The sequence below is a fragment of the Rhinolophus hipposideros genome, assembly GCF_964194185.1.
Source record: "Rhinolophus hipposideros genome assembly, chromosome: 22".
Lineage (NCBI taxonomy): Eukaryota > Metazoa > Chordata > Mammalia > Chiroptera > Rhinolophidae > Rhinolophus > Rhinolophus hipposideros.
In genome coordinates this window covers 21,329,722-21,343,433 of record NC_138068.1, presented here as the reverse complement: position 1 = coordinate 21,343,433, position 13,712 = coordinate 21,329,722, and the positions used below count along the sequence as shown (strand labels likewise).

Genomic DNA, 13,712 nt, shown 5'->3' with positions numbered 1-13,712 from the left:
TATAGTTTTGGTATCAGGGTAATTCTGGCCTAATAAAATGAGCTGGAAGTGTTTTTTCCTTTTATTTTCTGGAAGAGATTATGTCAAATTGGTATTATGTCTTCTTAAATATTTGGTAGAATTATCCACTGAAGTCTTTTGAATCTGGAGGTTTCTTTGTTGGAATATTTTTAACCAAAATCAATTATCTTTAATAAATATAGGACTATTCAGATTATCAACTTTTTAGTTTAAATGCATTTTATTTTTAGACAATCAACATGACATGTTTTTCTAAAAAATAATGCCTTTGCTCCAAATAAATCAAGGTCAAAAATAAATGAAGAACAACAGTCTCATTATCTTATTCCTGGCGTGTGGATGAAAAGCAGCAGCCACTTATGATGACAGGTGATAGATCCAAACTGCCAAATTTGTTAACGTTTCTCCATTTCGAAACCATCCTTAAAGAAAATTGTATTGGGGTCACACCATCCTCAGAGTAGTCCAGCAGAGCAACCATGCGATCTGGATTCAGGTTTTCACCAATCAAGTACTGGTAGTTTTTTGAAATTAGCAAGGATGTGCTTGATTTGTTCTGCAGCTCCTGTCATAAAAGGTTTTATTCTTTCTGGTTTCTGTTCTTCAAGTTTTTCTTTGATTGATTTCATGTAATCTTTGATGTACTTCTTGCAGGCTTCACTGTTTCTTTTGTGAACCTGGTTTCCTGCAAATTATGGTTCATGATAATATCAACACCAGTGACTACTGTGCTTTCCTGTTCCTTCACTCTCGGGGCCTTCAGCGGAGGCATTTCCACCAATGAGTCATCAGTGTTACCCTCTGTGCTACTGACCATCTTCCCCTCCACCTCCAGGCACAGCTGGTCAGGGATCTCCAGGATCTTGTAGATGTCAAAGAACATCTATCTCATCATGGCTGATGAGGTCCAGGTAGATAGGTAGATGATCATGATGGTGGCTGGAAGATGACTACAGTGGTGCTGGCTTACCAGGAGCCCGTGGCTTGGAGCTCAGAGCTTGGAGCCAATATGATGGAGCCCCAGCAGCTTTGTGGGAGGGGAGCTGGCAGAAATGCCAGATTATCTTTTTGAGTGAGCTTTAGAAGTTTTTATATTTTAAGAAATTGGTCAATCTAAGTTGCCAAATTTATGGGCATAAAATTGTTCACAATAGTTATTATTCTTTCACTATCTGTAGGGTCTGTAATAATGTTCTCTCATTCTTCATATTGATACATTGTGTCTTCTCTCTTTTTTCACTGTTAGTCTTGATAGTTTTATCAATTTTATTAATATTTTCAAAGAATCAGAAACTTTTGGTTTCATTGATTTTTCTCATTCTTGTCTCCCTTTAATTAAATTCTGCTTTTTATCTTTATTGTTTCTTTCCCCTAGCTTGCCTTGGGATTAATTTGCTTTTCTCCTAGTTTTCTTTTTACTTTTTTTTAAGTAGAAATTTAGATAATTGATCTGAGAATGTTTCTTTTTTGTAATATAAGCCTTTAATGTATATAAATTTCTCTATATAAACACTACTTTAGCTGTATCCTACAAATTTTGATATGCTGTATTTTCATTTTCATTTGATCCAAAATACTTAACTAATTTCCCTGTGATTTCCTCTTTGACCCATTAGTTATTTGTAAGTATATTATTTAGTCTCCAAGTAACTGGGGATTTTGCCAGAAATCTTTCTGTTATTGATTTCTTTTTTTTTCGTTTGTTTGTTTTCATTTGTCATTTTTAAGGAGGGCACAGCTCACAGTGACCCATGCAGGGGTCAAACCGGCAACCTTGGTGCTACCAGCACTGCACTCTAACCAACTGAGATAACTGGCCACCCCGTTATTGATTTCTAGTTTGATTCCTATATTATATCAGAAAACATACTCTGTATGATTCCAATGTTTTAAAATTTGTTAAGGTTTAGCTTTTGACATAGAATATGGTCTATCTTGGTGAATGTTTTCTGTGCATTTCAAAAGAATGTGTAATCTACTGTTATGTGGAGTGTTCTATAAATGTAAATTAGGTCAAGTTGGTTGACAGTTGCATTAGTTTTTTTATCTTATTGACCATTGTATCTTCTTTTTTTTTTTTTAATTTTATTGGGGAATATTGGGAAACAGTGTGTTTCTCCAGGGCCCTTCAGCTCCAAGTCATTGTCCTTCAATCTAGTTGTGGAAGGCACAGCTCAGTTCCAAGTCCAGTCGCCGTTTTCAATCTTAGTTGCAGGGGTCGCACCCACCATCCCATGAGGGAATCAAACCGGCAACCTTGTTGAGAGATCACGCTCTAACCACCTGAGTCATCCAGCCGCCCCTGACCATTGTATCTTATCCCATCCACAAACGTAGTGGTTTAGAAAAACATACATTTATTATCTTACAGTTTGGGAGGTCAGAAGTTCAAAATTCATCTTACTGGGCTAAAATCAAGGGGTTGATGGGCTGTGTTCCTTTGGGGGGCTTCAAGGGAAAATCTATTTCTTTGCTTTTCTAGAAGCTGCTTACATTCCTTGGTTCCAGGTCCTTTATTCCATCTTCAAAGCTGGAAACATAGTATTTTCTTTCTTTCTTATTTTTAAAAGATTTTATTGGGGAAGGGAAACAGGATTTCATTGGGGAACAGTGTGCATTTCCAAGTCTTTTTTATTGGGGAACAGTAGTGTGTTTTTCCCAGGACTCATCAACTCTATCCAAGTTGTCCTTTCAATCTTAGTTGTGGAGGGCGCAGCTCAGCTCCAGGTCCAGTCGCTGTTGTTAGTTGCAGGGGGCGCAGCCCACGATCCCTTGCAGGAGTCAAACCAGCAACCTTGTGGTTGAGAGCCATCTGGCCACCCGGGAGCTCAGTGGCAGCTCATTTACTTCATTCTAGTTGCGGAGGGCACAGCTCGCTGGCCCATGTGGGAATCAAACAGGCAGTCCTGTTGCCCAGAGTTTCAGCTCTAACCAACTGAGCCATCCGTCCGCCCCCAGAAACATGACATTTTCAAATCTCTCTCCTCTTTCTCCCTTACCTCTGCTTCTATTGTCACATCTCTGACTCTTCTAAAGGCTTTTGTGATTATATTGTGCCTACCTGGGTAATTCAGGATAATTTGCCCATCTCAGGGTCCTTAACTCAATCACATCTACAAAGCCCCTTTTTCTATATAAAGTAGTACATTCATTCACAGTCTACATTATTCTGCCTGCAGATTGGAAGTGTTTTATACAGAAGATTAGAACTGCTGATACTCTGTCTACTTGTTCTACTTGTCCCAGTAATCACTGGGAGAGGAGTGTTGAAATCATCAATTATAATTGTGTGAGGCGAACGTGATAACCACTACACTATCAATTATAATTGTGGATTTGTCTATTTTTCCTTTCAGTTTTATCACTTTTTCTTCATGCATTTTGAAGATTTGTTGTTAGGCGCATATACATTTAAGTTTGTACGTCTTTTTGGTGAACTGACCTTTCATTTTTATGTAATGTCCCTGTTTGTTCCCAGTAATATTTCTTGTTCTTACTTCAATCTTAACAAGTTTGAAAAAGGCATTTTTGTAACAAAATTGAAAACTAAACTATGAAGAGACACCTTGAAATGGCTTATGTGTATACTATGAAGTGCTATGCATTTTTTGAGAGGTTGTTACTTCAAAAAAAGGAAGGCAGTGGGGCAGGCTCAATGGGGAGACTTTTGAAGCCATTATTATAATTGGCTGTTTCCTTTCTCTCATTCCCCATTTCCAACTCTCTGGCAAAACTTATTGGCTCTATATTTAAAATATACCCTGAATTGGACTTCTTCTTACTCCTCCACTGGACACCTTGGCCTACCATCCCTCATCTAACCCTATAACAGCCTCCTAACCCTATAATCCATTTTACCCACAGTAGATAGAGGCATATTTTCAAAATGTAATCATTAACAGGCCACTCCTATGATCCAAAACATGCAAAATCTCTTGTTGGTCTTAAATAAAAGTCACATCATTTTCCTTGGGCACCAAAGCCCTGCAATATCTGTTTCTGTCTCCCCTCCTGGCCTCATTTACTACCACTCTTCCTTTTATCCACACAGCTCCAGTCATACTGACTCCTTGTGCCTACACCCAGAAAGTTTATTTCCTCCTCAGGACCTGTGCATTTGCTGTTACCTTTGCCTAGAACATAATCCCCCCAGATATTCTCATGTCCTGATCTCCCATTTCATTGTGGTCTCAGCCTACATATCATGTCTTTAGAGATGACGACCCACTGTAAAATGACACAGCTCTTATACCACCTCTCTCTTCCTGTTTTTTTTTAAACATTAAATTATACTTTCGCTTATTTGTCATGTGGGTAGCAATATTATCTTATTGATTACTGCATCCTAGCACAAGATAGGTGATTGATAAATAATTTTTCAATGAATGAATTCTCTCCTTTCCTGAAGATCCTTCTATGTACTAAACTTCTAGGCATGAAAGGTAGAGGCTAGAGAGGTATTGGATGGAAATAGAGATTTAAAAAGAGTGTGCATAATAATAATGGTAACATTTAAAAAACGTACTTGGCACAGTGCTTTTCACTCGTAAGCTAAGTACTGTCGTGAGCTACTTGTGGAGGATCAGAAAGGTGAAATGACTTGTTCAAGGCTATGTAGCTGGTAAGTGTGGAGCCATGATTTTACCTGGTCTCTCTGGCTCTGGCATGTGGGCTCTTAGATTTAGTACAATTTTAGTGTATACATAGTATGTAGGTGTTAAGAAAAATTATCCAGTTATCTAAAACTTGGAAGTAAAGCAAAAAAATGGAACTCCAATTTGCTTTTTTAGTTAACAATATTGTCTTGGCAACCTTTTTTTATTACCACAGTATTTCTACGTATTTTTTAAATGTTGCATATTATTCTCTATAGTTTATTTCACCAGTTCTCTATGAAGGGTATTCAAGCCAATTCTGATTTTTTTAAATAAATAATTCTGACATAAAATTATCTTCCTATGTGTCTTTTCATATACATGAACCAGTATTTCTTTGGGATCAAGACCCACAAATGGAATTGTCAGTCTAACGCATGAAATATGGTAACTCATTTTTTGGCGTTTTCCTGATTATTAAAGAGGTTGAACATTTTAAAAATGTTTATTAGCCATTCAGATTTTTTCTATTCATTTTCTTTGTCCATTTTAATTAAATTATCTTTTAAAAAATTGGTTTGTAGGAGTTTTTTATTCTGAATAGTGATTCTTTGTTGAGTATGTCGCAAACATTTTATCCCAGTCTTTTGCTTGTAAAAGACATAGCAAAGTTAAAAGAACTTTGTATATGGTGTCTTTGTACATAGAGGAGTTTGGAGTTTTTAAATCTCTGTTTTAATGTAGTCCCTGTTTTTGAGCCATTAGGAGGCAGAATAGTTCAGAGTAGCTCAAAGTACTGGGTCTGAAGTCAGAAGTTTGTAGGTTCCAATCCCATCTCTGCTTTTTGCTGACAGTAACCAGTGGGCAAGTGGTTGTTGAGAAAGAGCTTTCAGTTTGTGCAGAAAAGGGAAAAAAATACCTCTTTCACTTACTGTGAAGATTAACTGGATGGAGTGTATACAAGCAGCATCTGAACATGATAATGTGCTCAATGACAATAATGATAGTTAAGCGTTATTAATATCATGACGATGACATTTGAAAGGAAATTTGTGACACGATAGGCTAAAAAGGAGAAGAAACTTACCGAAAGACACGCTCTCAAAGGCGACCAGGTCTTGACCTGTGGAACTCAGGTGAGGCGTTGCCTCCTCCCCCCTAAGCTCCGCCCTCTAGGACTCCGCCCCCGTCCAGGGACCTGGGCGGCTGCTCGCACCTCTGCGGGAAGCCCAGTGCCTTAAGAGTGGGCCTTGCGCGTAACAGGCGCGCGTGACGCAGGAGGGCGGGTCTGAGAAGCAGGATGCTGCGGGATAGGGAGGTAGGATGGCGCGGAAGGGGCGGGGCAGGTCAGGGGGCTGGATTTAACGGGAGCTAGGCTGTGGGCCGGGCTTCCTTGTGCGATGGTCTGGCGGGCGGGAGCGCGCGGCGGGGGCGTGCCCGGCTGGCGGGGCGGGGCCAACCGAGGGGCGGGGCGGCGCGCGGCCTAACGGCGGCGGTAGCGGCGGCTGCAGCGGCTGCGCTGGGGTTGGCGAGCTTGGTGACTACAGGTCGTGCGGCGGTGCCTGCGAAGGACCCTGGCGGCGGGTGGAGGCGGGAGGCTTGCGACGGAGGCACTTGGCGATGGTGGGCGTCCCTGGAGCGGCCGCCTTCCAGCGTAAGCGGGGCGGGAAAGCGGGCGGCTGAGGGGGGCGTGTGAGAGGCCTGCGGCTCCACGGGCGCGAGCTCGGGAGAGGCCCCCCGCGGGAGGCCGGGGTGGGGAAACTGAGGCCCGAAGCAGGGCGGCAGATCCAAGGTCATGCGGCGGGCCGGGCCTTGCTGGACGCTTGCTGCCTCGCCCGGAGGGCTCGGGGCTCACGGTGTGAGCGAAACTGTGGGGACTGCGGCCTCGGAGCCCAGGCCCGGCCAGTGTCCATCCGACTTGCCCGCGGACAAGGATTGTTTTGTTCTCCCAGCGCTGGGCCGCTAAGTCCGGCTCCTGTGGAAATATTATACACTCCTAATTTCGAGGGGCATATATACAAGGCCGATGGTGGAGAAGAGAGGGTGACCCCTCTGGGGGGCCTGTTGAGTGCAGGGTCAGGAGTTGGACTGCCTGGGGTCACATCCTGGCTCCCCCAATTCCAGGCTGTGACCTTGGATCCCTCCGAGCCTCTCTTCCTCCATCTGCAAAATGGGGGTGTGAAGATTATCTCCTCCACCCCCCCCACCCCGCCCCGTTCTTGTTTTTTTGTGAGGCTGGTAGAACGCTTGGTACAGACTCTGGCACATACACAAGCGTGAAAACTGTCATTGTAATCGCTAAGAAACCTCATCTAGGGTGAACCTCACTCGGAAAAGCCCAAAATTGGGCTCTGGTGGTGTATTTAAGATTTTATTTTTGTCTTCGGTTCGTCCTGCTCTACGATCCAATTGGTTTTCTTCCTTCCATTCCTCCATTTCCAGCATTTTTGTAGGTACCTCTTAGAATTGTGAGATCCTTGGGGGAGAGGTGGGGGTCTCTTAATGACAAACAATAAAATTTTAATTGTTTCTTGTTACAGTAGCACTAATAGCCAACATTTTATGAGCACAGGCATTTTGCATTCTATTCATTTAATATTTATTAAATTATTAAGTAAAAGGTACCATTCTCGGCTCTGGGAATATAGCAACAAACTAGCTAGACCACGCTCGGGCTTTGAGTTTAGTTGGAAGGGGGGAAAGACATGGTAAATGAGGAAACATAAATCTATTTTGCATGTTTTCTCTCATTTAATCCTGGTGACAACTTAGAGTTTTTAAGTACTTGAGTATAACCCCTTTTGCGGAGGATGAAACTGAGGAATGGAAGAAATCCTGCAATGTAATGTAGCCTCAAAGCCCATCTTCAACACCTAAAAGGGAGGCTTTACACAGCCTCTCTCCTTTGTCCCACACCCATTAAATACTGGATTGAAGAAATGTAAAGTAGATGCCCGCAGCTGATGCCTCTTCATAGTTAAGTCTGCAGTTACAGCTTTTGATGGTTCCCTTCCTCCTGGACTTACAACTAAAGAGAGGCTGACAGAGGTGACCTTTAGGTCTGATAAAGGTGTACGATCCCTGTACAGTGAAAGAACTTTTTAGCAGAACTTAAATTTTTAAGTCCAAATCTCTTCGATGCAGTTTTCAGTTTAAATATGCCCCAAAGTACATTTTTGCTTCTGTTATGTAACTATGTTTTGTTCATTTTAAAGAATTTTTGGTGTTCCTCAGACAGTTCTATAGTCCTAAGCAGTGCTTAGTACACATTTTCTTTTCATCTGGAAGTATATAGTAAGCTGCATCAAAATATTGAGAGGACTTTTTTCAGTGAGGTTCTTCATGATACAGTTAGATTCAACATTGACCCTCTGCTAAGCACCAGGCCCCGTGCTGATGATGTAGGGCTTACAAAGATGAATGACTAAGAGCAGACTCTTGCCTCTAGAAGCTTACCTGTAGTCTAAACATTTGGCTAATGTTTTTAACTGAAGTGCTAGGCAGAGAGAGTGTGGGAGCTCAGAGTCCCTGGGGGAAGTAGTGTAGAGCAGTGGCCTCAAACGTTTTTAGTGTTCTTTCTATCAGTAAATAGGGTTGAGTATACGCACACATGTGAATGTTTGTTTTAAATTACAGTTACAGTGTTGACTGTACTCTGTATTATGTACATTTTATAGCGTGCAAAAATAGACATTTAACAAAAGGATGAGCTAAAACAAATAGAAATATTATAGAAGTCCCAATATTGTCTTTCCATACCCCAGTGTGGGAATAATAACTGTGCCTTCTGCGGTAGCGACCATGGTCTGTAGTGAGACCTCTTCCATCCATTAGGTCTGTTGAAATTCACTTCTGGAGTTGTGCCTTGCTTGAAATCTTGGGGTATAGTCCTTACTAGCCTTGAGACTTTGGGCATGTGCCTTAACCTTTCTGTGCACTTTATTTTCCTCATCTGTAACATGGGCATGATAAGAATTCCTAACCGCATTTGCAGTTTTATTGTGATGATTGATAATATGTATATATTAATGTAACGCATATGGTAATATATGTATGCTGTGCTAGACACACTTGGGTGCTAGTAGTGGCTGAGGAAGCAAAACTGACTGAAGATCTCACAGTGTAGTGGGGGCCCTGCACAGGTACGTGGATGATAAAGTGCTCTACGAGCTTGAAGCAAAGGCTTTGGGGAATGCAGAGGAGGAATAACTAATTGTTCTTGAGGGTCCAATGAGGTTCAGGTAGGAAGGTAACAATTTGAACCTTCTCCTTAAGAAGGAGAGGGGCTTTTTCCAGGAGGAGGAGCAGACTTATTGGTACAGTGGAAATTCAGAGGTTGTTGAGAGCCTGGTGAGTAGTTCTCCATATCTGGACCTGCAGGGAAACTGATTGAAGCTTATATACCTTGTTAATAGGATAACAGTGAGTCTGGCTGGAGTTGAGCGTGGCAGAGGCCAGATGGCAAGGAAGTCTGTTCCAGAACTTTCACAGCACCACAGCTCTTTCCTTTCTGGTGGCACTTACCTCGTTCTGCCTTCTTAGTTATCTAAGAATATAAACCCATAAATACTATAAGCTCCTTGAGGGTTATGATAGTAACTATTTTTGTGATTTTATTTTGCCTTGCAAGATAAGTAGAAAGTTCACAAGTATGGGGAAAGGCATATAAGTCATCGGACCTTCAAAGAATGCTGAACAATCCCAAGTGGAATGGTAAATGACCAATGAAAAACTTGCTTATAGATATTTTTATGGTAGATAGGCCCTGTGCATTCCTATTCAAAAGGGTTGAGAATTGTCATGTTCAGTAACTTTCCTCATCTGGCACTTAGCCATTAGGATAGAGATACGCAAGTGCACCAGATTTCTCTGAGGCTGAATTGGGTGCCTTCCATTTGCTCCTCTAGACCACTCGCTTTCCTTTCCCACTCTGCTGTCTGCCCTGAGAGGCTGACTTACCTACATGGACCACATCAGTGGGTTTCCTTCCCTTCTGAGGTTGTGGAATTTAATTACCCTGCTCCCTTTGGGTGTTGCCTCTGGCTGGCTATGTCCCTTGGCTGAAGATTGCTACTCCTCGAAAGGTGGTTTTTTTCTACATGACTCGCTTCTTTTAGGTTTGGAAAGTTTTATTTCCTTTGTTCCTGGGGCTTAGAGATGCTCTCACTAGTCCCAGGGTACTAGAACTATCCCTTGTGATTATCTTATACCCTCCTCACACCTTTATGGTTCCCTTACTAAACCTTCCATGAATTATCCTTACTGGAAGGAGTATGCTCTCTTTCCTTATTGGGATCATGACTGATTGAAGCTTGTAAACCTTGTTAATAGGATAACTCCTCAAACTCTTACTTAAAGCTTGCTTATATTCTGCACATACTTCAAAGATACTTGTCTGAGCCCAGCTCATAGCAGATTTAAAAGCAACAACTCAGATGGAGAGGCGAGGGGCTTCCCCAGGTAATCATACTCACAACGAGAAGCAGGGTCTCATCCTCTCCTGTGGTCCTTACCTACCTACTATGCCACATTGATGTATTTAGTGATTTTCTCCTCATACTATTGGGTAAGAAAAACAATGGAGTAAGATTAAAAGCATCATAATCTGTGACTACACAATCAAGACAAGTTAGATTGCAGTTAGTAGCCTGTTTAAAAAGGCAGAGATGAGATACACATGAGGCAGTTGTTTGGCATAATGGAAAAAGCAGAATTTGGAGGCAGACTTTGAGTTTGAGGCCCAGTTTTACTGGGAAGTTATTCAACTTCTGAGACTCAGTTGTTTGTTTAATCTATAAATGGGGAGAATTCCTGCCTAATAATAATAATGACTAATATTCAGTGTTTATTTTGGGCCAGATACTATGCCAAGTATTATACTCACCTTGTGCCTTTTAATCCTCCACTCTTTTAGTTAGATATAAATACTTATTTTACAAATTAGGAAATTGACTCAGATGTCATAGAGCTCTAATAAATAACCAAGCCAAGATTAAAATCTAGATGTTTCTGATTACAGAGCCTGAGCTTTTAACATTAAGGTAGCTGTTGTTTAACATGTGTTGGTCTACCAGTGAATGGGAATATCGAATCCTTGTTCCTACGCTTGTGTCACTGTGAAAGTTCCTAATTTTGAAAGGTCATTTAAGTTACCAAAATACAGCATTTATAAAGTGGGGGAAAACAGTGCTTATAGATATCTAAACATTTACTGCACTACAGAACTTTTTCTGGCTGATTCCTCTTTTGGGGAAGAATGTTCAGAACCTTTGTTGCCCCATGTTTTATGCGCTCCACCCCTCCCCACCCGCCACCTATACCCCATGGCAGAGTTGAATGAAATGAGCCGAAGCTCAGAGAGTAATATTGCTACAAAACCTTAATTACTTAATCAACTGCTATCTGCATATTGATTTAGAATTGACATTTCAGTGAGTCCTTGTTTAAAATTGGGCATAAATTTTCTTATTAGGAACAAAGTTATCCTTTGAGGTTATCTTGAAAGTTGTTGACTGCTTATTTTGAGAGTTGGACTTACTAAATTGAATCATGTTTTGGACACTAATGATTTTTGTCTTCATCTTTGACTTGAATCCATTTATGCTGGTTTGGAACCAGATTGCTTTCCTATGTACTGATAGATTCTGAAAATAAGCAAATAGACTGACTAAGTTTGTTCTTGAGTATTAAGTCTGTTGTGTAGGGTGTACAAATCTAGACTTTATAATCTGTTATTTGAATTTAATGAATAGTTTTAGGTGGGGAGGATCATTTAAATGATCGTGTACAATGAATGAATGCAGCACTAGGATCAAGGTGAATTAATTCACTAAGCTCATACCTCTTCCAGGGTAAGGAAAAAAATAGGAAAGAGATGGAAAGAAAGATTTCTTGCCTGTCAGTTTTACCCTCATTCCTTATTTCTAGAGTACTGTTTTGAACCTCATATTTTAGAAAGTGGTTACTCAGTTGTAAAGATTCACTTCAAATCCCTGAAAGTTTGAAAGCAAATGAGGGAGAATCTTGCCCCCGGTTATTTTTTTTCTGCATGGTAAGAATACCAAGAAGAGAAGGGGTCTCACTAGCGCTGTACTCACCGGTCCCACGTGCAATATGCCCTAGTGTCTGTACATGTGACAGAGCCTGTCTCTGGGTTTTATTATGGCTGGTTAAGTAGCTTTTTGCCTCTGTCTCTGGTTTCTGTCTCTGGCCCATTGAAGCCCTCAAGGCTATCTGAAATTATAGGGGCTGGGGCACCATAAATTAAACTTGTGAAATGAATCCATTGCAGATATGTCAAGTGAATCTGATTTTAAGTACAGTTGAATTCTTTAAAAACAGAATCTTTGCTAGATTTTTCTGCTGGGCGCTTTTTATGTGTCATCTCATATAACTTTTAGGACAACCTTGGGAGGGAGTTAGTATCTCTGTTTTACAGATGAGGAAATAAGGCTCAGAAGTTAAATAAATTGCCCAAGGTCATACAGTTAATCAGTAGCAGATGCACTATTTAAACTTAGTTCAATCCTCGTGTTGAGTTCATTCGTTATACATTGAGATCTGAGTCCAAAACCCACTATTTTGTACTCTGTATCACATGGCTTCTTCTTTTTACTAACTAGACTAGAGGTTTTTAGACATGTGTTCCGTAGGATCCCAGAGCTCCCTGAAGATACTTGATGTCCCTTCTTTCTTCAACCACTTTCTTTCCCTAATTAGTCTTTTCTTATTTTAAAATGTCCTAGGAACTGGGATATGATTTAAAGACCCCTCTACTAGATCTTGGTCTCGGTCTTGTTCAGGCGTATCTCAGGGCTGTTGACAGTGCGTCCTATGTGTTTACTGATCTTAGTGAAGTAGATGATAATAATGAACATCAAAAGCCCAGGAAATGTCGCTGCTAATTTTGCTTGGCCCTGTGAGGAGCTGTCGAATATGGATCATCAAATATCGTGTATGGACTCTGCAGTGAGTCCTTGCTCACAGCTCTTTAAGATTTTATTTTACCCCTCTATTTTGCATTGCTTTAATTAAATGCAGAAATCAAAGTAAAATTCAGAATAACTCAGAGCTTGGTATCCTTCTGTCTGAATTTATAGCTTTGGAGTTGGCTAGACCTTTCAATTCAATTAGCTGATGGCGACAAATATGTAATCTGACCTCTCTAGCAGCTCAAGTGAAATGTTAATACCAGGCATAGCACAGCTCCCTTGACACACTACTTTGACCTTTTCCTCTCTTACAAATGTTTCCCTTATTCCTTTGTTAACTTAGCCATCTCCTTGCAGAGGTCCTGCCTGCTTTTAATTTTTCAAAGCCACATCAGAACAGACATTCAAATAGCACAGATATATTCATTTTTACCTTATTTCCCTAGAGCTACGCTAATCATAGTCATGGTTTTCTCTAATTCACATAGTTTTTACCTAGTTTACCATCCCATTACTACTACCTGTCCGTCCTCTCTCTCCCCAAACCCATCAATGAAAGCTAAAATACTACTAACATTTTCCACCATCAAAAATATGGCAGGGTGTTTGTCTTTAATATTGAGAAAGTGATTATGTCTTTCATTTTGTTTCCCCCTAGAGAAGTGGAGCTAACCTTGCGAGGAGGAGGCAGGCTTGAAAGCAAGTCCTTTACAGCTGAGATTAACTGTGAGGTGGTTTAGGAGAGGAAAGTTCTGAGTGGTGAGGTGAGGTAGAAAAAAGTAGGGGAAGGAGGTGGTGATGATCTTAGTTCCTCTGCCATTCATTCATTCTCCAGCCGCCTAGAACTACTTAGAGCTCAGCAGCTCGTTTTCATAAGCTCCTTAGTTTTCCCTTGGTGGGTTGGTCTGGCTAAGTGGTTTAAACTGTACTCTTATCTCTTCTCAAACATATTAAAGATAGTATAAGCTGCTTTAGAAAAATGCAAACACATTCAAGAATGGTGATCTGCATTATAAAAAATACTTTTTGTACTCCTTTTTCTTTTTTTAAAACTTGTATTTTGACATAATTTCAAACTTAAGAAAAAGTTGAAAGAGTAGTATTAAAATTCCTATGTGCCACTCACCTTGATTCCCAAGTGTCAATGTTTTACTGTGTTTTATAT

The 13,712-nt window shown here is 40.8% G+C and overlaps 1 protein-coding gene and 1 pseudogene across 3 annotated transcripts in view; one reads left to right on the top strand and one right to left on the bottom strand.

Annotated features, from left to right (window-relative positions):
• Positions 1 to 416: 416 nt before the first annotated feature.
• On the bottom strand, positions 417 to 969 carry LOC308490767 (translationally-controlled tumor protein-like; annotated as a pseudogene). Its single transcript has one exon. The product of its transcript is annotated as a translationally-controlled tumor protein-like (transcript).
• Positions 970 to 6,090: 5,121 nt separating this feature from the next.
• CBFA2T2 (CBFA2/RUNX1 partner transcriptional co-repressor 2) overlaps positions 6,091 to 13,712 on the top strand; it is a 131,435-nt gene continuing 123,813 nt past the window's right edge. For both annotated transcript variants that reach the window (XM_081033604.1, XM_081033605.1), the window contains exon 1: positions 6,091 to 6,270. In XM_081033604.1, the coding sequence (XP_080889730.1) occupies positions 6,237 to 6,270 (34 nt within the window). In that variant the 5' untranslated portion in view covers positions 6,091 to 6,236. The remainder of the gene's footprint in view (positions 6,271 to 13,712) is intronic.